Source organism: Gallinula chloropus (assembly GCF_964237585.1).
Source record: "Gallinula chloropus genome assembly, chromosome: 3".
In the NCBI taxonomy this organism is placed as follows: Eukaryota; Metazoa; Chordata; class Aves; order Gruiformes; family Rallidae; genus Gallinula; species Gallinula chloropus.
This window is the reverse complement of record NC_140087.1, coordinates 117,135,618-117,160,132: the sequence shown is the minus strand read 5'-3', so window position 1 is coordinate 117,160,132 and position 24,515 is coordinate 117,135,618. Positions and strand designations below refer to the sequence as shown.

Genomic DNA, 24,515 nt, shown 5'->3' with positions numbered 1-24,515 from the left:
GCAAGAAAGTCTTGCAAAATAAGTAAGCATCCTCCACCCAAAAAAAAAAAAAAAAGCAGTGCTGAGATATTGATTGCATTCTTGTTTAAATGTGCCATGCACGCTTTCTGCACCACACATTTGCTTGCAACCGTCTTCACAAGAGTGGAAAATCTGACAAGTAATTTTCTGTGGGGACATAAAAATGCGGGATGGAAACCTCTAAGCAGCGTGGTCTTTAAGGAGCAGTCATCCATTGAACTAAAGCTATATCCAATATTACACCATCTTGCTGATAGATGACATAAACCAAATTTGTTGCTTAGAGAGGCATGTTGATTGGCTTCACGCTGGGAGCGCATGGAGAAAGACATCTCGACTCTCTTTTATCCAGACAGAATTCCTAAGTCAATCAAATAAACATAATAATAATAAGGTTAATCTGGTCTTTACTCATTCAAGAGAGAAAAACAGAGATGTGGATCTAATTACGTAAATATTGTAAAATCAGTTTGCATTTATCTCTTTCCACATCTCCTTGGTACAGCCCTGGTTCAACATGCTTAAAGCAGTCCTTTTTGGTCTGAATGATTTAATTCTGGGGCTAAAACCATTCAAGATTTGTTTGAACAAGAAAATCTTGTTTTCTTTGGAGCATTTTGAAGTAGGCATAATTACAGTGTTGCAAATGCGATGCTCTGCTTCAGGAGCTGTCAGCATTTCCACATTAAACCTCTATTTTCGAGGGTTAACAGAATTGCCAGAAAAAGAAGAGAAGAAAAAAAGAGAGAGAATGAGAGAGAGAGAAGCAAAAAAGAAGGATGGAAAAGAGGGGTCCGTTATGGCCTGAAACTTGGTGTTTAGGTTTTTAATCCAGGAGGGAGGTTTTGAAATCAAATTGTGCAAAATTAATTTACACTGTGTGCTTGCAAAACTGCTCATGTCACTTTTTTCATGCCTTTTTTTTTATTATTAAAAAAGTCAGCCCACAATAAAGCCCACTTATTTTGCTTACTTCTACTATACACAGCTCTTTAAAGTTAATGTCATTTCCATACAATACCCCCAATGTAATATGCCTTAGAGGCAGCATAGATTGAATAAGTGACTTGGAGCCAGGGACTCCCAAGTTTATAATTTAGCCGCTGACTCACTGTGTGGCCTCAGGCAAACCACGTAACTTGTATGTCCTCATCTATGGTATGGTCTCAATTTTCCATTGTGTTGCACAACATGTAAGGAGCTCTGCTCATGTTCAATAGGAGCTTAACCCGATGGTGAGTGGGTTACAGGATGCTCATAGAGGATATGAGACTTAACAAAGCTCCAATTTACAAGATTTGCCTATTCAGTTCAATCTGCAGGAGATTAGTCTTCATTGAGCTGGTCCAGGTGGGCATTTGGTGGAGGCATCTCCATCTGAGTCATGAAGAACAGTTTGTCTTGGTGCTGGCACTGAAATGACGCTCTTCAGAAACTTAAGCAGAATATCTGTGAGGTTGTCTTGACTGACTGCATAGGCTGTTTTGAACCTGACCTGCAGGAAACTCAGATAATATTGACCCTTTCAGCTTTCCTCAGGTCCTTATGTATTTCTGCACTGTCCCTTCATGTCCAAGTTTTTCCTCTACCGTTTGCCTTTGCCTACAGTGGAGAATCAAAATGCTGTTATATATTACTCTGGTCACAGAGTAACAGAGAGGAGAACATGGACAGCTTGTGGACAGGGAGTGGATGAGGGACAGAGACTTTTTCCTGAAGAACAGCAATCCCTAAGAAGAAGTTCCTCCAGCATTTAGCTAAACGCAGGAAGGGAGCTTTTGCATCAAGTCATGTCCTGATGTAGACCTCTGAGAATGGTTTGTGGGATCATGAAAGTAGAAATATAAATTTAGAAGAGACCATTTTTTGTCATCATTTCCTGTCCTCCATATTGCAGGCAAATGTACATGGGTGGTAAGTTTAGATGTGTCTGCAGAACATTCGCTACACAGGCCACACCACATTCCATTTCCCAGACACCTATAGCCATCTACAGTATGGCTTTTATCTGCAATAAAAGACCAAGTGTTGCAGCTGAGTCATGTCATGGAAGGAGAACAAGAAAAGACTCAGTGGGCTGTCAGTGGCCTGGGTCAAGAACAGGGCGGACACAGTAAAACTGGTAAAATCTAGAGAGACAGGATGTCACAGGCAGCCTTCCCCTCTCTGAAGAGACCTTGTTCAACCAAAAAGGGTCAGGAAGAACACCTTGGCTTCAAAAACTGTCCCCCCTCTTTTCCATCCCCTGTCTACACAAGCTGTCAATATCAGATCACTTTTTGACCTCATGCAAACATTTCTCTTGTACAACATCTTGCAGCACAAGCCCCACAGATTCACTGCACATTTTGTGAACAACCATGTCTTTGCTTTTTTTTTCTTTTTTAAATCTTCCACTTAGACATTTCATGTGGTGCCTTTGTGGTCTTGTCCTGGAAGGCAGCTTACCTCAAAGGGAGTTTTTCTTGACAGATTTTTAGTTTTAATAGCTAGAGACCCTCTAATGTCCTCACGGTGTTTTCCATATTGCTCATGTAGCAGTGCTCATGTGGTCCCTGTTTTCTATCTGTGGAATGGGAATGATAGTGTACAGTATCGTCTAATATATATGGGATTATAAAACACAGGAAATCCCACCATGATCCGGTATTTTCTGCCAGCTAACAAAACAGTTTTATGGCTCTGAGCAGACGCGTCACTAGAACAAGGATCTGGATTTGTGTCTTGCCTTTGAACGTTCATTTTCATCTTTAATTTGGGTCCCAAACTGAATTGCTGGAAACTTTTGTTAGTATGAGATACTTGTCAAAAAATCTTTTATTGTGAATGTGGGAAATATTTTGAAATATTTTGTTTGTTTGGGCTGTTTCAACACTAAGCTGTAGTTACAGTTGTTCTGCATTCACCTTGTGGAAGTTGTTTGCTTTTAGTTGTTTTCTTGCTGGCTGGGTTTCCTTGTGGGACTGAATCTCCATTGCTTCACAACTGCTATACAGATCTCAACATGTATGTATAACTCCAGCTAAACCAGATTTATGTCAGGCTGGCTTAACCAACAATAGTTTTAAGTTGCTTAGAACTGACCTGAACAATTTTCCAGATCATGTTGACCCAAAGGTAAATGTTTTCCTTTGGTTCTCCTGAGGGAAAATGGAAACATTTCAGGAACATCAAGCTTTTCCTAGGGGCAACACTGTCTTAAGACACAACAAATTTGTAATTTAAAAAACCAAACCAAAACCAACAAAGAAAAACCAAAATCAAAATGGAAAATTGCTGAGTGGCTCTACTCACCCATTCTCTTGATTTGATGTGAACACTGTGGAGCTATCAAAAGGGATGCCATTTCAATCCATGGGAAACAGAAGTTGTAATTCAGCATTACACTAATAAAGTTGTTTTCTTCTACCATCTAGTCAATATTAGCCAGCCAGCCAACCAGCCTAACAAGGTGTGAGACAAACCTCATAAAATTAGGGTGCTTTTCCAAAAGCAGTGAGTGATAACCTTAAAATCATCTGCACAGGGCACTGTGCAGAGAGGACACTGGTGGAAACAAAAGCCATGCTCCTTTCTACTGAAAAACATGTAAAATTGACTCTGTGCAGCAGACTTTATTGTGGTTTGTAGGATTCACAGGACATACTGCAAGTAGCACTTGCTAAAACTGTACAGCTCGAGACCTGTAAAGAGAAAAATATCTGCAGGAATAGGTATGAGCAGAATCAGCTGTTTAAGAGAGGCTCTCTGGGATGCCTTGGTGGGGTAAATAAATGGTGCTGTGGTTTGGTTGTCAAAGGCAACGGTAGAAGCAGAAGGTTGGGGTGGTTTGTAAATTAATTCGCCTTTGGTTTGGAGGAGAAAGACTTTACTCTTAATGTACGGATGTAACATTAAGAATGGCTGAATGTCTCTAAAGCTCAGCTATTGACTTCCTGATGTATAAGCTAGCTGGTCTGAACCTCACAAAAGTGACTGCAACATTTGTGTACTGCTGAGCGGCTTTCATTGAAGACCTCTGCAATGTCACTAGAGCTGGACATCATGGTATTTTTTTGTTATCTATTCCTTTTGCCAAAGGCATTTCCAGAGACAATCCTGAACCCTTCTCTAAAGCCATTTTTGCACATAATTCAATTCAAGCTTCCTCTCCCCTAGAGAGATGGGCACACCCATGTGGTAATGCTGTTGGCTCTTTGGGTATCAGCTGGCAGACGATGCTGGTACTGGAAGAAATTATATTCCACCACCACTGCTCCACGGTTCTGCCTTTGCATTATGCCTGAATCCCACCAACCCAAAAGCATGAAGAACCAGAAGCACTGTTGGATCAGAGCTTTGCTCATGGATGCATGGGTGTCTCCAAGCCACCTGGCATGTTCGGAAAAAGGCGACTTTCTCTTTAATAACAGATGGTGGTAGTGAGACATGAAAATTAGGACATATTTTCATTTGATATTGGAGTATCATGAGCATCAGTTATTTTGGGAAGGAGTCCAAAAAATACTTGGAGAGAGTCTAAAACTGCAGATGAATCCGCAGGTTTATTTTATTGGGTGATTTCAGTTCTGCCAAATATTTGTAGTGTAAAGAAATCATAAAAATTGCTGGTGGTCCTCGCCTGGCGGGTACTTCTCACATATTTGAGACAGTTGTACGAACTGTGACAAGAATGTTTGATCTATTAGCTTAAAAACAAATTAGAGTCTTCAAGAGAAATAAATGAAGTATAGATGGTAGGAATACATTTCTCTTATCTTAGAGAGACCAGGAATTTTTGCCCCCAGGCTTTATTTGCATTTAATTATCGCAGTTTGGATTTCCTCTACTGCATGCATGGAGGTTTAGTCTGTCTCATTCCATCCTCTGTTCTGAAATAACATTAGTACCTGTTAATGATTATCATTGTCAATTATGTATTCTGGCTACATGCACATTATAAGAAATATCAGTTTGTTTTAATAAATCTTCAAAAGGCAGCCTAAACCTGTGCCTTATCTCCTTTCTGCTTTGTAATTTATTTATTTTTATGCTTTTGATATATGAAAGACACTGCACACTCCCAGGGACAGACTGAATGGGTACATACTCAGCTCTTGAATACTGAGATGACAGACAGAAAAGGTTTTATTTAACATAGCTTTCCAAATGAACTGAAAGGGTCACGTATCTCAAAGATGCACAGAGACAGAAGTGAGAAATACAGGTCTAGAAACCCAAAGACTGCTATATGCACAAAAGAGAGAAACTTAAGTGTGCAGTGAACCCAGAGGTGGTTTAGTGTGGCACATACTAAGTTGCAGAGTGGCTGATGCTCACCATGTAACAATTATTTTTTTCTAATTTAAATATTTTTTGCTAGGATTATCATTTCACTGTAGCCCTGACCTGGAAAAAGACTACTCACCTCATTTCCCATTGGTGTGTAGGGAACAAGGATAGCCCCATATAAAAATTTCTTCACTACATTTTTAAGGAGAATTTAGGGTTTTGTGCAAACTTGATGTTTATGCCGTCTGCCCATGCAAATTTCCAGGATTATTTTCATCTGCTGGACCATCACTGAAATGTCCACTCTGAAAGGAACACTTTAACCAAGCATTCTTTATGTGGTCTTCAATTAATAAACAGGAATACGCCTTTCTGACCCTGTGGGTAATGAGTTTTCTGTTTGCCGCTACTGTATGTAACCTAAATGAATGGGGCATTTATGCACTGTCCTTTCATCTGGGATATCAAAGCACTTTATAAATATGGACCAATTGGTCTTATGTGCAACCACTGAACTGTGGCCTTCTCGGAGGTGGCATGCGGTTGACATTTTGGCTTGCAAAGCACATTTGAACATCAGAAACTATTGGTTTTCTCAGATGGGATAAGCTTGGAGGTGTGTAGGTGTGTAAGACTATCTGAATTCATCTCTACCACATACCTGCCCCACTGGGAAACAACACCACTACCTACATTTTAGGTAAATTATAGGCTTGGCTAAGACCATGACCAAAGCATCTTCTATCACTGGATCATGAATTTAATCCAGTCTAAGATGGTGGCTGTCAAACATTGTTACCATATGGCAAACTGGTAAATTGCCACAAGAAAATGAGCTTGGTGGTCTGAGATTATTTGGCATCAGCTATGATGGTGGTTTTCTGGTGTAGACACCTGTTGTTTTTCAGAAAAGAATGGACAGTGATTACACAAATGATCTTTCTAGAGGTGGGACCCCTAAGTCAGAGACATGAGGCTGTTTGTGTCGAGGAATTTCTTGTCCACTTTGTTTTCCTGAGCTGTCAGCTAGTTTGTATGGTGGTCTCCACCATTGTTGTGGCAAGTGCTTTCTCTTACCTTTACACAAAGGCCCTATCCCTCCCCTGCTTCTACTCAATTAAATGAAACAAAACATTTCATTGGGGAGTTTATATTGAAGGTATTAAGTTCAGACCACACAAGTAGTCTTTAACGTCTTTGATATGACTTGGAAAACCCTCCAGGAACAGAGGACTAGAAGAACCTTCTGGGTCATTGACTCCAACCTTCAGCTATTGCAGGCTTTTACTTCAGATAATCCTTTAGGAAATATGACTAATCTCCAAAAATGTAGACAATCACAGGAAACTTTGAAAGCCCTCTCTGTAAAAAAGGTGTCAAATCTGTTTTGCACTTCTCTAACACCTTTCTTCCATCCAAAACTTCTAATGAGTTTTGCAAATACAAAATTAAGAATTGCCATGCCAGTGGGAGGGAAGAATTATCCTTACTGTATTTGGGAGGGAGAATTTGGGAGACAGCAAAATTATGAAGCAAATAGCAATTCCCATTCAAACAAAGCTCAGTGGCTTGAGGACTCTAGTCACAATGGAGACCACAGAATCATAGACTCATAGATTGGTTTGGGTTGGAAGGGACTTCAATGATTACCCAGATCCACAAACCCTGTCATGGGCAGGGACACCTTCTGCTAGACTAAGTTGCTAAAAGCAACTTTGGGGATATTCAGGTCCATACAGGACAGCCAGGACCTAAAATCAGAGTTCTTCACTCTCATTTTACCTGCCTTTTAATGACTGAAGTGTTCAACAGATCAAGATTTTCAACCTGTCAGTCTCACTATTTCTTCCAGAAGAAATAGATGCTACATCCTCTCTCTCATGTGAAATAAAATTAGCATGATCATATATCACAGTTAAGTATACTCCAGGTGGCCAAGAGATTATGTTATAATGACAGAAGACTATCAGCACATCATGGGGAGTGTGTGTTATCTGCAGAAGATACAGCCTAACCATCAAAGAGAGATAAGCTTCCTGCATTTCCACATCATGAGAAAAATGTAACTTAATTCATCCTCGAACCCATGAAAGCACACGGATCCTGGGAAATTTACTGTGCTGTATGTCAGGGAAACATTTTGCTTACAAGTCTAAGCCAAATTCTACTGTCAGTCCCATTAACTCTTGACTGAATTTGACCTCTCTGATTTGCTACCACATTTTTTAAACTTAGAAGTGTAATTGATGTCAGAGTACAGACATATCTAGTCTAAATCTACCCTCTTCCAGTTTATAGCTATTACATCTTGTTCTATTGTTACAAACCCTTGTAACCAGTCCCTCTCCAGCTTTCCTATAAGCCCCTTCAGGCTGCTGTAAGGTGTCCCCGGAGCCTTCTCTTCTCCAGGCTGAATAACTCCTACTCTCTCTGCCTGTCCTCATAGGGGAGGTGCTCCAGTGCTCTGATCATCTTCATGGCCTTCCTCTGGACTCATTCCAACAGCACCATGTCCTTCTTATATTGGGAGCCCCAGAACTGGAGGCAGTACTCCAGATGAGGTCTCAAAAGAGCAGAGCAGAGGGGCAGAATCACCTCATCACGGTTGTCTTTCTGGGCTGCAAGGGCACACTTAGAGCTCATGTTGAGCTTCTGGTCCACCAACAGCCCCAAGTCCTCCTCTTCCAGTCTGCTATCCATCCATTCACAGAATCACAGAATTGTAGGAGTTGGAAGAGACCTCAAGAGATCATCGAGCCCAGCCCCCAACCTTGTAGATGCTCTGACCCATGCCCAAGACCTTGTACTAGGGCTTGTTGAACTTCATGTGGCTTGCACAGGCCTTTGTGTCAAGCCTGTCAAGGTCCATGACAGTTCACATCTCACCCTTAGCTCTAGCTGCTGTGCAGGGAATACTCCAAAAGCCTGAGAAAGGGAGCATCTGCCATGGCATGGTTACATATATTTAAATCACTTCAATCAGTTTCCTCTTGCGATTTTTCCTTGCTGTTTTTTTTCTGTCACATGTTCACTTTTCTTCTTTCATCAGAGCTATTCCAGTCACAGACAGGCATGGAGTTTAAATTAGTTTTCCATAACATCAAGTATAGGGGTGCTTGAACTGGGGATGTATACTTATTTGAGGAGGTCCTAAAAATGGGGGCCTATATTCTGGAAAGCTCAACTTCAGGCAGCTTTTTCACAAGTGTGGCTTCCAAAATCCCTTGGTCTCACAGCAATGCATTTAAACACTTTACTGACTCTGGGCTTTGGAGAGCAGGGATAAATACCAAATTTGGGGTTGTGTCTCAACCCAAATTTTGAACATCCTGCAGACTGCAGAGCCTGGATTTCATTATAAATGACAAAATTCAGGATAATGACAATGTTGGTGCGTGCGTCTCGGCTGACTCACAGCACTGCTCCACATTTGGATGTTTGATTCAAGCCCCATCTCTAATTATAATGTCAGAGGGACTGGCCAAGTGCTGTACCTCTGTCTGACATTGTAAACAGTGTGCCGGACAGTGTATTCCGTTCCAAACCTCTGCTGCTACTACATTGAAAGCATTAGCTGTAGTGTGAGCTATGCAGAGGCGATTGGGACTTCTTGTAACCATTTCCAAAAGAGTATCCACTTTCACAATGCCCAGAGAGTCAGAGAGGCAATGTTGTCTCAAAATGGGCTCCCCCATCTCTGTGGCAATATAATCCACATCTATAGAACAGATGGATAGATGGATGCAGGGGAAGGGTTGTGTTTTGTTTTGGGTTTGGTTTTTATTTTTTTACTTGGAAGACTTTATCCTTTACCCTTCTAAGCCAGGATCCTATGTGAATTTACTGACTGAGTCACTTATGTGCTTCTGCAGCTGCACCTCCACTCTTCCACACTGCCGCTTCATCAGCCTGTCTCTCCTCACATTCCTGGTGACATATGGGGTCCTTCTGACCTTGATGTCCTAATAGTCCTGGGCTAGCACAGGCTACCCAGCTGTCTGCATTTCTGACTCACAGTCCTTTTTAAAAACAAAATGTCATCTTTTTAAAGCTCAGTTTCTTTCCATCAAGTTAATCAAGCAGCCTTCCTTTTACAAGGCAGCTGACCCTTTGGTCTTTCTTCCTCTTGAGGTGGTGGAGGTTCCCGATGCAGACAGAATCCCCCTCCCTCTCCTTTTTAAGGCAGTTCTGTACGTAAAGTGAGCAGCTCACGCAGGAAAGAGAAAAACTTGCCACAGAGAGAAGGCTTCCCCAACAGGGTGCATGTGTTATACTCTTAGAAAACTTTCTCTTCCATTAAATCATCTCCTTCTCTGGAGACATTCAAACCCACCTGGATGAGTTCCTGCGTGATTTAGTGTGGGTGATCCTGCTCTGGCAGGGGGTTAGACTAGATGATCTTTCAAGGTCCCTTCCCACTCCTAATGTTCTGTGATTCTGTGACTCTGTGATTAAAATATGTTATTGGAGATATCCACGTATTTCTATTAGAATTGTGTCTGAGCCATGAGGCTGGATGCAAACTTGGTGAAACCATGAGGCTGCTTAAAGGTGGGAGTAAGATCTCAATGGGCTTGAGCTGCTCTCCTGTTTGCACAGTATAACAGAAAAAGCATCACTACGCTGTTGGGAAAGCTGCTGACACAACTAAGAGACCGGGTGGTAAAGGCTTGTCATCAAAACCAACAAACCTGAAGGGAAACAGTGGTGTGAATGATTGTGACCCCCCTGTTCAGCCATGCAGAGAAAACTCTCTCTTCTCAATAATCACCAGGTTTTATGAAAGAGAAAAAAAAAAAGAATGCAGATGAAGCACAGAGCAAAATATCTCTGCAGTCCTCTTAATGGGGGAAAAAGAAAGTGTCCTTTGGACTGAGTCTGTGTACATCTTTGCTGTGTACCAAGCTGCAGACAGTGGCCTCTCATTTCATTAATTGACAAACACCATGCCCTAAACATTTCCAGGCACAGTCATTTTCTTTTCTCAGGTTTACTCAGTGGTTCTTACTGAGGTTTATATTTTTCCACGCATGTGCTGAGAATAAACTTACCTCTATGATATTATCTCTTGTGCTAGGAGAAGTCTAAATAATGTAATTCATAAGCAACTTCATTTTCTGGGTTGTTGTCTTTTTGCAAGTATCCCAGCTTTGGCTATTTACTCCTCTCTTTGCAACAAACCGTCCTATTTCTCAAGTACCGCAGGACTTTCTGAGCTGCAGCATTTCATTCCTCTTGTCTCTCTCTTTTAGGGGCTGATGTGTCTTAAAGAAATTTTTCTCATTTAAAAATAATTTTGCTGTGGTTTTACAGTCAGCATGGTTCCCCCCCCAAACCCCCCAAAAAATAATAAATCCCTGCAGGCCTATTTCTTCTTCTCCCATGAGCATGCTGGTGTCATGACTCTGATGCCAATGGAATTATTATTCCTGCTTTACACCAGTGTATTTGAGAACAAGGTCTCAGGATGGGACATACTCAACACCTTCACAAAATCATGTTGAGGGCTGGGCCAGGGGGTATCTCCATCTATCAAAGGGGGTCTCAAAGTGCCCTTTCATCTTCAATTTCTCAAACAGAGGAATATAAACATCCACCAGCAAGACGCAACAACCCCCAGGGTGAAAGCTAGCAACATGTTTAAGATGTAGAACAAGGCAAAAGCAGCACAACGCGTCCCTTTAGGAATGTAAGCAAGGACTAGAATGTCCAGCTGAAATTAGCATTATTATTTGCCTCGTGGAAATGCTTGGGAAGCCCAGCCAAATTCAGGGCTCCAGTCTACTAGAGCAGCCACAGTGAGGGCAGTCTCTGTTCCCCAGTGCTTGAGGTCCCAGCGACAAATAGCAATCAGACCACGGGCCAGCAAGAAGTTGAGCCAGGCAGAACTAAAATATCCCTGTTGGAGTGCGGTCCCATGAGGCCAGTGTTATGTCTTACCAGAAACAAAGAGAAGAGCACATTTCCACTCTCAAAGACTTCTCTGTCCCATTAAGGAAAACTCCAGACTACAATTAGAAAAAAAACAAGAAAAAGAGACACAGCCACAGCCTGCCAGTTTGCATCCAAAATGCAGTCTAAAAAAAAAAAAGAAAGAGAGGGCATGATGCTCCCAGGAGAAGGCTGCTAGCACCCTCTTGGGTTGGCAGCTCCAGCTGCCTCTCTCAGGAGGGTGGGAATGTGACCCTGGAGAGAGACCATCCCTCCCCCAAACCCAGAGCCTCTGGGTAAATATTGACTTGGAGCAAGGAGTGGCTGAATCACTCTTTCCTGCCCTGACAAGGTGTCTCCCTCCACCCAATGAGCATCCCAGCCCACCCTGCACAGCCCAAAATATCAGACGGGAATTGGTACCTGTGTTGATCAAAGGACACCGACTCAGACGGAGACACAAAGAGTACCTCTGTTTGTGCAGAGCTGACGTGTTTGTTTGCTCGCTGAGTGGGTGAATGTCTGCTCCAGTTAGTTATTCAGGAGGACAGGGAAGAGTGGGTAGGTGGAGGAACAAGGGTCTAGGGAGCTCCTAGTGCTGTTCCTCTATCCTTGTCATGTGCATCATGCACAAAATTCTCTGACTGTTGGTAGACAGCTGGTAAAGGTGTTGTGGCACACACAGTTAATGGTAAAGCTGGGTTAATGAAGTCTCTGCCCCAAGATCTGACACAGCAACAGTGAGTTTGTATGAAGGGGTAGAAAAAAGTCCAACTGTCCCAGTTGTCCAACTGTTGTCATAGTTGGATTTAATTGTATGGTGAACTGATCTGGATCATACCCTTAGATCAATTCAGATCATAATCTAAAGGTATTAAAGTTAAGCACAGAGATGACCCGGGAGCCAAGTAACTGTGAGTGGGTATCATGTACATTTGGGTGGCTACTGGCTAGTATAATTGAGCTGTATGTAGGAGAAGGATGAGTTTAATGTTGCAAGCACAGGTCTGGGTTTCATTTCAAGTCTGCTACAGATTTCCTAACTCAGTGACCATGCCAGCCTGTTCCTCCTTCATTGAGCTGTCACAAGGCTCAAGGTTTGAAGATTTCAAAACTGGTTGAAGATCTCCAAGAAAAAGGGCTGTGTAAGAAAAAGCATATGCTATGGATCTTTTTATACATATATGCTACATTACCAAAAGCACTGTATTTATATATTTCAAAACTGGGCACTGGGTTACATTTTCATTCCCTAGTACAAAGGCAAATACATTCCAAACAAAGCAATGTTGTTTCAACAAAGCAAGGGTTGAAACCTCTCCAGGGCTTCATTCTGTCTCATTTAGATCGGGCATAAGATCTTAAAGCAGAGTTTAGTGGTCGGCCGATCATGTTCCTCTGGGAAATGACAGAGTGGTAATTCAAAAAGGGTAGTGAAGTACAGCATTGTCTTGGTCTGCAGGACTGTTCTTCAATAAAACCAGCAGCTCACCCAGCTTACAGGAGAACATTTTGTTCCAAAGGAGCTGTGGCTCTTCATTAAAGAGAAGAATTCACCTCCGGCAAGTCTTGGGTGTAAAATGAAAATGTTATTGGAGACAAAATGTCTTTGTGAAGACAGTATTTCCATGATGTCTGCCATGATTGCCTGGGCATATCTAGCAGTTGAAATGAAAGATAGGACAAAAGGTACAGTTTCAGAGCACCGACTGTGCAGTGGTTAAGAACTTCTTTCAGGTTTGGGAGGTGGTTTTAGTTCAGGCCAGGAGCCCCAAGCAGGGAATAAGCAGCCTGGGTCCCATTCAGCCATAGGCTGTCACTCACACACTTTTCAGTGAGGACCCAGATTTGATCACAAGTGAATTGAAGCTTTTGGGACTTTCCCAGAAGTCTTTCCTTGGAGTAAACAAGTCCCCCCACATCTAACAGAAGAGATGGGGTCTCCTCCCCTCTTACTCTCCTGACACTGTCAGTAAAGGTCACAAACAGCAAAGATGCAGCAGGGTCATTCAGAAAAACAATTCATGTCCAGACTGGCGTAACTCAGGGGTTCAGATATGACTGTCTTCCACACAGATTAACTCTGTAGGAAAGATAAAGACTATGCGGCTCCTCATTATATGAGGACAAGAAAAAACACCTCAGGCTGTGCAGTTTCAAGGGATTTTTGTTACAAGATTATTTTCCTAAAACCTGCACCATCCTTCTGGGGATAAAACATGCTGAGAAATATATGAAAATTTAACGAATTCCATGAGTTAGTTCCTACTTTTCTTGCATGCTTAAATCAAGATCATTCCCTTGTCATCGTCAGATCACCTAGGGACTCTTTACCGTACAGTCAGAATGTCCACTTTTAGCTTGACAAGCATGTTTTGGCCTGCAGATTGTTAGGCAGCGCAACAGCCAAGTTAGTCTTGACACACTCTTCTGCTTTGACTAATCATGGTCTTCTACTCAATCTTTCCTTCCTTCACCCAAACATTGTTCACCAAGGAGGAGCAAAAGTCTTTGCCTCTGCTCAAGATCAGCCAAGACACTTCATGCATTCCTTTTCATGATCACTTCCAACTAAGTACTACATTTCCAGAGCCTGAAAAATAAGATAAGGACCATTGGTGGTCCACTGGACCATTGGTCTGCTATGGTATACAATTCTTATGTAGACTCTAAGGCTTAACAGAAGCCTTGTGCTGGAGTAGTAGGTGCATGCTCAGGAAAAGATATAATGTTCCAGTGGGGAGCACTAGTGTGACAAACCTTTGAGTGGGATAATTCCATCTAAAGCATAACATGGCAGGGGTAACCTAATCTGGATGCAGTTCTTTTCATTAATCATCCCAAGAGCCATGTGGTGTAGGCAACAGAGATCTGTCTGCTGCTGGCGGCACAATGTCCTTGCTGGACTTTCTGTAGAAACCTGAAATCTCATTGAGTCATGTGTACTAAATTTCCAGACTTGACTCACTGGCTACTAAAACCATAAAAGTTCATGGTGTCTTGTATTTTTCATGGAAAAAAAGAGCAAGTTAATGTAACTATATTTGGTTAATTAACTTTTGAATCTGTTTTGAAATGTCTAGAGCCTATATGTAAAGAAATTGAACTAATCTCAAACCAGCAAAAAAAACCCCAAAACAAATGTCTGGAACTTCAGGATTTGTTTCTATAATGTTCCTGGTCACCTCTGCCTTTGAGCTAAAGATTTAAGTTACACATCCTATGTCTTCTCTTTCATGTCTCTCAGTACCTGCTGAATTTCATATAATAATGAGCTTATTCTAGGGCATGTGGGGCAGGAAGCACTATCAACAAAAGTGCAAAGAAAAGATACACAGGTGGTTTCAGAGAAAATGCTATCTGTCTGATTGGTATCAAAAATCTGCTGTGTCAATGGAAAAACTTCCTTACACAACACAAAATTAACCTGAGAAACCCATTGTTATATTTGATATGTATGTTTCAGGTCAAATATCTGTATTTGAGATCTAAACCTTGCAAAGAAACACGAAAGGAAAAGGAAAGACGAAAAAGGAAAGGAGAAAAAAGAAAATGTAAAAGGAAAAATAAAAAGGGAAAAGAAAGGAAAGGAAAGGAAAGGAAAGGAAAGGAAAGGAAAGGAAAGGAAAGGAAAGGAAAGGAAAGGAAAGGAAAGGAAAGGAAAGGAAAGGAAAGGAAAGGAAAGGAAAGGAAAGGAAAGGAAAGGAAAGGAAAGGAAAGGAAAGGAAAGGAAAGGAAAGGAAAGGAAAGGAAAGGAAAGGAAAGGAAAGGAAAGGAAAGGAAAGGAAAGGAAAGGAAAGGAAAGGAAAGGAAAGGAAAGGAAAGGAAAGGAAAGATAAAAATAATTTTTAAAATGCCTGGGATGTTTACAAGGCTAATAAGAACATAATAAGGACATTTTAGAAACACAATAGTTCTCATTAAGGAAAGAAAACAAGACTCTCAGAAGAATTAAATGTGTTGGAAAGGCAGTCTGCTTCAGGACAGGGAACACTTTTTTGTGTAGCTAATGGCTAGATTCAAAGATGCAATTAAGCCTCAGCTCTACTTTCAGTTGTAGACCATGCAGATTCGTTCTGCTTTGAACTTGATCTAAAATCAAATTTGTTGGTCTGTGTTGTATAAAAGGTGATCATAGACAGTGGAAACATCTGTCCTTGGCCAAAATCCTGATTCATTAACGGGATGCCGAGAAAATTTCCTTCAGTAGATGATGGCATAGCTGTTACTGAAGACTCTTTGATAGCTTCCTCTGAGGCAGCATTTACTGAGTATTGACAGAGGGAAAACACAAGGCAAAAATGAGCAAAATGGTTGATAAAGCTTTCTTCTCCTTACTGTTTCTTTTCGGTTATCTGGAAGTTGCTGTCAGTCTTATTTTAGTTTCAGAAGGTTTAAATGCTCTCTCCAGCCACTTCTCCATCCTCTCATTAAGTTTATGGGAAGGTGAACACATTGCATGGCAAAGATGTCCTTGCATGTCTATGGGGAAGGCTGGGCTGGTAGTCTCCTTAAACACAACAAATGTCTGAGCTATGCTTTGTTTCTGTGCTGCAAAGGGGAAGGAAAAAAACAAAAAAAAAAAGGCTTCCCCAATTTAAGAAGATGCGTTAATAAAGGGGTAAGGTAAAGGAACTGTCAGAGGGCTGCATTGGCAATGTCAGTTGATGGGGAAGATGAAAGCAGCCTTTGCTCCTGGCTGCACTGTGGACTTCTGTCAAGGCATTTCATTTTTCATATGCTTCAGTCTGGCCCCCATAAAGTGCAGCCAGTGTGAGACTCGTCTGTGCAGTGCTTTGAGCACAGTGGGAAAAATGTGTTAGGCAACGAATATTGTCATGAGGAATTGCCTGCTGCCCAACAATATTACCTCTCCAACATGCCTACCTCCTCTTTTCCTGTTCCGTCTCCACGCTGAGATGTCAGGGTATCCTCAGGGACTCTTGTGAAAATAACAGGAGCTGCTGAGCACTTCAAAAAGCCTGGCTTTGTCCCATAGGTGTCAAAGAAGGACCTCAGGTTCTTGGAAAATCTGGTCCCAAATGAATGTAAAAAAGCACATTTTGTCAGGAAGTGAATAAAATCTCACTGAAATTAAGCCAGGGACAAAGATGAAAAAGCAGATGGCCCATGACAAACTGTGAGAACAAATTTGTTCGCATGACATGGGAATAAGTATGTATTCATAACAGACTATTACTCAAGAAATTTTGAAAGAGCACAACTCCACAGGAGTCATAATGTGATTAGTCACATAAAGCTCAGTCCAGCAAGGCCTGGTGTATTGTACCTGAAAGAAGAGAAACAGACCCCGTAACAATTTAAAAGATTTCCAAATAGATGTAGTTTTATGAAGTCAGAAAATCTCATAAGCGAATTAAAATCTGTAGAGTAGCTCGTGGGTTGCTATTAGATTGCTTAAAAAGCAAGAGAGAGAGGAAGGAACCTCACTGAAGTGACTCAACCAGGAGGTTTTTAATTTGACAGCACAGAGACAGAGCTGGGGTATTTTTTGTGAAATGTCCTGGACTCTCGGACAGACTTTGCCACGTGTCCTATTACAGCATAGTTCTGGTAATCTACAGTTATTTCCAAAATTCCTTTCTTTTTCCTCTCTCCAAACCCCCACCCCCTGGTTTTATTGTGGGAAGGACAGGTGAGGTTGAATTTGAAAACTAGAGGAACAGGGCTGATTTTCAAAACTGTGATCCATCGCTGTGTTTTTTAAAAAAAGATTTTTTTACAACACCCCTGACCTATTTAATCACATTAAATCATTTCTGTCATTAAATTAAGATTGCAGTGCCTTGGTATATATGATACTTTGAGATATTTCCATGTATCTAGAGAGGAGTGGACTCCTAGGGCATAAATGTGATTTTCTTTCTCTAAAAAAATTATCAACAAGAAGCTTGCCTAATGCTTTTATGAATTTTCAATGCATTTCCAAGCTGCTCACCCCAAAACACGAGTGTTCAGAGCTAGTTTCGATTTTGAAAAAGACAAGATGCTAGGCACAATATCTAGAACCAAATTCAGTTTCTGCAACGACACAAACGTGAACACTGATCCTGGTGTGTTCACGTTCAGTCCGAGTCTAATGTAGCAGTCTCTTTGCCCAACGCTGTAATTTAATCCCTTCTAAACTTGATTTACAACTCAAAGCCCTTCTAAGCGTGACTGCAGACCAGCAGTGGGTAGCAATGCCACTCTATCTGAATCAAACCTCAGCGTCACTGGAGGGGTGGCTTCAGATTCAGATCCCAAAGATGGGCTTTTTCCGTGCAAAAGCAGTACCGCCTTTGCTTGCGACTTTCATTTACCACAAGCTGTTAGGACTTCAGTTTCACTTCTTACCAGAAAGAGGAGGCAGGCATATATTTAGACTTTCTTGGGAAGCAGCTGCAAAACGAAGCAGGAGTGCGAGCACGCACTCAGTCTCGCAGGGCACACACACGCACACCCTGCCAGCTTCAGAGCAGCTCCACCAACCTGAGCAGAAAGGCCAGTGCACAAAAGCCTCCTGCAGACTACCGTGTCATTGAAGGGACTGCATTACTCATTTCACCATCTTAATGATGTTACCACTGAAATAGGTGGCTTGTTCGGTGCTGACTCACTTGAAAGATTATCACCTTCTGAACCACCAGCTCATTTCTTGAAGCTCTCTAGGGGCCTAAATCTCTACTCTCTTGCACCTTAAACCTCATTTCCACGGTTTTGTGTCTTCCGCAGGAACACAGAAGCAGCATCACATGTCTACTATTCTGATGTAAATTACTTGCTATAGCTATATGTAAAGTGAGGAACCAGATCACCCAATGTCAGATGTTTAGAAGTTAAGCAGTCCATCTAAGATAGTTGACTTAGTCGTACAAGAAGATCTGGAAAGGGATGGACACTCCAGAGTAGGATCCTCTCACCCTTTTTAAGAACCTGATAGCTTGGGATGGCTTGTCACCAGATGTTCTTTCTCAGATGGAGCAGGGACGACTGCCTTGGACTAGATGCCAGCTAAATGGCTGATGTTAGATGAGCTGAATCCCATGCAGTGCGCTATCCAGTAGAAAGTCATGCCCCTGCTTTTCCCTCAAGGTTTCTCCCTCACAGACCTTTCCCTGGTTAGCTGACGAAAGACTAAGAAATCGGAGTTTGCAGCAACTTGGCTGCAAGGCAGATAAAATCAGTGGTCAAACAAAAGCAGCTAAGATAGCCAAAACTGCCTGAAAAGTTAAATGCACGCTCTTCTCATACAGATGAATGCATTTTAAATAGCTTTATTTTCCCCATTCTCATATTCCCTATTAATCTTTTGGTAACATCCATCATCCTGGGAAGGACAAGTACCAGGAAATCCTCTCCTGGAGGTGCTCCTCTGCTCGTTCTCTCTCATCACTGTATTATCTGGCCTGTTTACAGTCCTCTGAGTTTTTACCACCCCAAGGTCCCCTCAGAGGTGGCAATGCAGAAGCATTCCCTTTGTGTTACTTGGAAATAAGTGACACAAAGATGTGCAACTGCTATCTGTTTGGGAGGTCTGTAGGAGACAAGGGAATGTCAGGCAGCCGCTGTTCCTCTGCTGGGCACCTATCTTGTTTTTATGCCCCTGGTATGGGTTTTCTCTTTTGAAACGTAGGCATCTTCAGTGCATGGTATCCACAGCTGAGGCAGTTATCCTAAATTATTTCCAACTAAGACATGGGGACAAATGTTTCTCATTCTAACAATAAAGAGGTAATGGACATACTTAGCCTACTGTCTGTGAAGATAGGCTAAGGAATTCAAAAAGATGTAGACATCTGCACTGTAGCCTGTTAAAGCTAAAGGTAACCTGAATTCCAACTCAGCAAACAAGTCCTCCTGAAAGGTGAGGCCAAGTTCTCTGTGCACACTGCAGAAAGAAGTGACTCGCTGGCAGTGAAGAGGGATAAAGCCTAAGTGTCTACTATACCTTCCCTTTTGGGGCTCTCCCTCAATAGTCTGCATAGAAAATGCCGGTGCTTCAGTGGAATGTCTTCACTAGACATTTACAGTTCAGTTGTTTAAATGAAGTGGACCCCAACTCAGGTTTTCTGAGTCTTGAATTAATTTCCCTAAATGTCAAAATAAATTTTCTTCTAAGTTAGAAGCCTGCCTTGAACAGTCAGTCTTTGCACATGGGAGAACACTATAGCACCTACCCATCAGCCTTGAGAAGACTAAGGGGGGACCTAATTAAAGTTTATAATTATCTTAAGCAGGGGATGCAGGGGGAATCAGCCAACCCCTTTTCAGTGGTCTGTGGAGACAGGACAAGGGGCAATGGCTGCAAGTTGGAGCACAGGGAGTTCCGCACCAACATGCGGAAGAACTTTTTCACAGTGAGGGTGACAGAGCCCTGGGACAGGCTGCCCAGGGAGGTGGTGGAGTCTCCATCTCTGGAGATATTCAAGACCCGTCTGGACGCCTATCTGAGTGATATGTCCTAGGGAGCTGCTTTGGCAGGGGGGTTGGACCCGATGATCTCTTGAGGTCCCTTCCAACCCCTACAATTCTATGATTCTACGATTCTATGATCTTCTGGATGTACTGGAGGATGCTGAATGACCATGCACAGGTGGGTTGATATGTTCAGGGAAGGTCATTGTACTTGTCTGGGCACTTTGTCTTCAACATCTCTCTTCTCTGCAGGCATCCATCCAGCCCCACTTAGCTGCAGCTCTGTCTAGATGCAGATTTAGTATCCCCGGGAATGAGTGTGAACGTGGATGCTCTACTTATGAAATTTTTCTTTCTGCTAGGTCTGTACAAAAAAGTGGGAAAAGCAAGCACCTGAGTTGTGATGAGTTGCAACATTCAGATAAACCAAACAAAATTGGAAAGGAAGGAAATGAATGGAATCATTCTGTCGTATATGATAAGCTACTGTCGTAGCTTGCTCCATCACTCATTGTGCTTAGGACTGGGCTTTATCAGACATGCCCTAGCAATTTTTTGCATGGAGAAAAAAAGTAGTGACACTAGTTGGCACTGCTTTGAGGAGGGCTTGTGACTAGACAGTCTCCCATAGGTCCCTTCCGACCTCAGCGATGCTGTGATTCTGCAGTTTTCATCATCAGTTTGGGTCTTTGGATATTGAGCAGCTGGGCCAGACCCCATCCAGACAAGCAGTCGCTCTGGGAGTGCAGACTGCACTGTGTCAGCTGCACACAGCCCCGGCTGTTGATCTGAGCGGTGCAACAGCTTCCACATGTCCTGGATACGCCGGGCTCCCCGCACGGGTGCTCAGACGCCCATGTGGAATTTCTTAGATGGAAGGATCGGAGCCTGATCAAGCTGAGCAAGATGTGTTTTAAAGGCTGCATGTCACAAATAAATCTTGAGGGGGGATTAAGGGGATGACAAAGCTGTGGCTTCTGATAGGGAAGCCACGCTGTTTGGAAAGATTGCAGCTAAAAGAAGAGCCTTTGGTGACCAGATTTTTGTCTCTATTTTTGTCTATGGTAGTTCCCACTCCTTGTAATTTAACCCCAATTATTCTCTAACCACTTAAGAATAATCTGTGACAGTTATTTGTCACAGCACTAATGCAGACTACCTCAGGGCTTGTTGAGCTTCCTCCACTCTCCAATGTGTGGCAAAACATTACACTTAATTTGGTTTGTTTGGCCAGTGTGGACAGGGATTAGCCACGCTATATATGGACCATAAACACTGTTCTGGTTAACACCACGGTTGAGCCAAACCTGAACCTTTCATCTCACTCTTTGCAAACTTTGGTGGTTTGGATGAAAATGGAACCTGGACTTAAACCATGCTTTATTTTTGGTTTTGTTTTGAGAAACCAAAACCCAATCAGTAACACTTTGGAAACCCAACAGCCAGCATCCTCATCCCATCTCTGGTGAAGAGGGATCGAGTGCCTCCGTAGGCAGGGACTTCGTGTTGGGAAAAAAGCCAATACACAAAGGAAGGAAACTACTTCAAGGAACTTGCAGTAACTTTCCATAAAAATCTCAGGGACATAAGGGCATGCTGAATTTTGTGTCATAATCCCCTCCAACAAACATGTGTGTTTGGTTACGGAAAACATGGTGGTCCCATGTGGAACAAAGATGGACTTTTGTAGGCTGCATGTCCAATTGGTTTGGAAATGACAGGGAAAAGCCTTCGTTTGCTTTTGACTCACAGTTTCAGTTTGCTAGCTGGAATACCAACCCAGCCAGTAATGAAAATGGATTTCTCACATCAGATTTTTTAGATGCCAGAAATAATAATAGTATGGTGTTAACACCTCAATACTTGGCTTTCTCTAGGTTGTCTTAACCTAGATAAATCTATTAATTTTTGTCTTTGTATCCACAGCAGTGTCTTAAAATTTGCACTTAATTGTAGCAGAAGTAGTTTTAAAATCCATCTGTCTTACACTGACCATTCCTGTCACATCTCACCACCTTCTGTGTAATGCATTCCCAGTGCTAAAAGAAGGATTGGTGGCATGGTATAGTAATTCCAGTTACATAGATCTTTGAGGCTGTTGAAAGGCTAACATTTCCTGTTACATTTCTGACTTTCAGAATTGTTGTAAAAATAGGATCATCCTTACCATACAGTATTTACCAACCAAGCACAGTGGGTAGAGCACCTTAGACCATAGCATGGCTCTCTGAGTCTTTACATAATCCCCAAAGGCTGCTGTATCATCCTACACTAAATATATGTTGAACTCAGACCAAGCAAGAACATTTCTAATGGCTTTAGTGGACATTGGATGAGGTCCACTGAGCTGCTTGCAAGGTGACAAGGTTTCAAGATGGGATGTACACTGTCAACAATTTCTTTCTCAGTTTCTTTGTCAATTTTCAGAGATGAAGCTGCTACATGTCCACAGACAAGGATCTAAGTTTAATTGTGTGACCTCTGTCATGCATCCACACAAAAAATAAAATTATTGAAGAGTTTAAACCACCAATGAGCTCTTAATGGTTCTGGTGTTGACATGCCTGTTCAAACCAGAATGCTGAAAACTGGGACCCTCTATGAAGCAGTAATAAACTTTGGCTCCTGCAGCAGCCATCCAGCCTCACATCTCCATGGGAGATCTGAGTCAGTTAGGACATTACCATCGTTCCATGACTGGCCAAGAAAACACAGTAGGTAATTCACTAACTAAGACATACCTATGAGACATCAACCAGAAAAATGTTAAGGCCTGTCCGTAGGCTTCATGAAGAATGAGAGTAGAAGGATAATTTGGATCTATCATGTTAAGTTGCATGTTTACCTACAGTAGGCTTTTGTTTTTGAGTATGTCTGTTCTTTTCTAATTGGCCTACAGAAAGTACTATTACCAGCTGATGAAATTCCCCCTTGATTCAAGAAGACCTTGTCCCTGTGAAGCAACAGTCCCTGTATGTAAGTACCCATGTGAATCAAGGCTCATGATGTGTCTTCTTTACAGACTCAGAACCTTGCACACCTGATGCTCCACCTGCTGCCACTTCACCACCAACCTCCGAAGAACCTGGACTTTTCACAGCTCCAGCATCACCCTCTTCTTCCTCTGACACTGGTACTGCATCATTTTCACCACCATTACCTGCCTGTGTTGCAGCATTACATCCCAAACCACCTCTTGTTCCACCATCAACATCAGCTTCTGCTGCCACTGTTCACCCCGGACTACCTACTCTTCCCATACCACCTGCATCTACTCCATCCCTCCACCCAGGGCTTTATTTGTCAGTAGTCCCACCCAGCAGTGCCACCCATCTTATCAACTGGCTGCCCTTCCTTGCTTCTGCAACGCTTACCACCATTCAGGGGAAGGAGGAAGAGGAGCCACCCATAAGAACAGGCTCCCTGGAAGGCATGAAGAGGTGCAGCAGCAGCACACCCCCACACCCCTCTCATGATGGAAATCCCCAGGCAACACCCATGGGAGACAGGGCTGCAGGAGCTGCTTCCTCACCACCAACTGCCCATGCTATACCCCCGAGCTCTGAGCAGGCATCAGCGAATGTGAGTGACATCCTAGCAGAGCTGCGGACGATGAACAGCCATCTCTCTGTCATCGCCCGAGCTCTAACTCAGCTGGCATCGTCACTGGCGCCGCAGCAGGATGCACGTGGCACCCCACCTCCATAGTGCTCTGCACTGGCTCACCCTGCTCATGAGGGCTGGTGTCAGCTGGGGTCAGCCCACGGTATGGGGTAGAGTGGAGGAAAGGGACCCTACCCTAACCTGCCTGCACCGTGTGCACCAGTCCACTGTGCTGTCTGACACCCATCACGTCTTTCAGTGGGGTTTTCTGTTTGCTTGTTTATTTCTTCCTTGTAAATGGCTGCATATATTAAAAAATTGTTTTGTGGTCTTGCTAATAAAATTGTTTATATTTCTTGCATTCCTTTCAGATGTGCCTGCTCCCCTCCTCTTGCCCGTTAACCACATGAACACTGGTAGGAACCGGTGAGGTCTCACACAGAGAATGTGGAGAATCTGGAGTGGTGAGAAGTTACCCATGGTAAAATGCTCAGGGAGGTGACAAAACTCCTCTGAGCAATGCAGGGACACACAGACAGGAAATAACACAATAAAACCCTGAAAAATTTTCCTCTTTCTCTCAGTCCCCGCTGCACTGCACGGCTCTGTTGAAGTTGGAGCCCGTCCCAGGGCACTAAATCTCAGGGGTAATTGTAATTACCAGTGCAGGTAAGGGCCACAATAAATTGTTCGAAATACAATGCAGGGTGGTTGTCTAAGCACTACTTGATCTGAACAGCTACTAAACAGCCTCATTAACCTCTTGTCCTCTGAGAGAGTGTGAACCAAAGGCAGCACAGTGCTTAACTGGAGTCTATCTGGTTTATTTGCCAGCGGTGCCTGGGGTTCTTCGAGGGCGTAAATTTACAGCAATTAGCCAGGCACATGCGGATACATCCCATTATTTCACCGTCTTTTTCCTATTGCCAAGTTGCAGTGGCTTGCCTAAAGGTGGCATTGAAGGTGTGAAACCTCCAACAATCCTCTTTGTGGATGGGGAAAGAGTTCTTGGGCACGAATCCAGGACTCTTCCCCTCTGAGATGGGTGACCTACACAGCAGCTAGTGCGGTACCCGGAGATGTTGCCTGGCCTGGCAGAGGCACCAGGGATGGGAGCCGAAGGTTGGGATGTGCTCTCTGGAAGAGCCCCAGGAAAGAGGGGTCACAGTTCTTGCAAAGCCATTTTGTTCGTCTCAACCACAGTCTGCCCATAGAGCAAATATCCATCAGTCAAAATGAGACATTTACCCAAAGGTGGGCTGAGCACAGGG

General features: G+C 42.8%; 1 protein-coding gene across 1 annotated transcript in view; it reads left to right on the top strand.

Annotated features, from left to right (window-relative positions):
* The window catches only part of RUNX2 (RUNX family transcription factor 2), a gene marked incomplete at both ends in the record, with an annotated part of 222,476 nt that extends 199,127 nt beyond the window's left edge, over window positions 1-23,349 (top strand). The window contains one exon of the mRNA XM_084261715.1: window positions 22,664-23,349. Within this exon, the coding sequence (XP_084117841.1) occupies window positions 22,664-23,349 (686 nt within the window). The remainder of the gene's footprint in view (window positions 1-22,663) is intronic.
* Window positions 23,350-24,515: the final 1,166 nt, after the last annotated feature.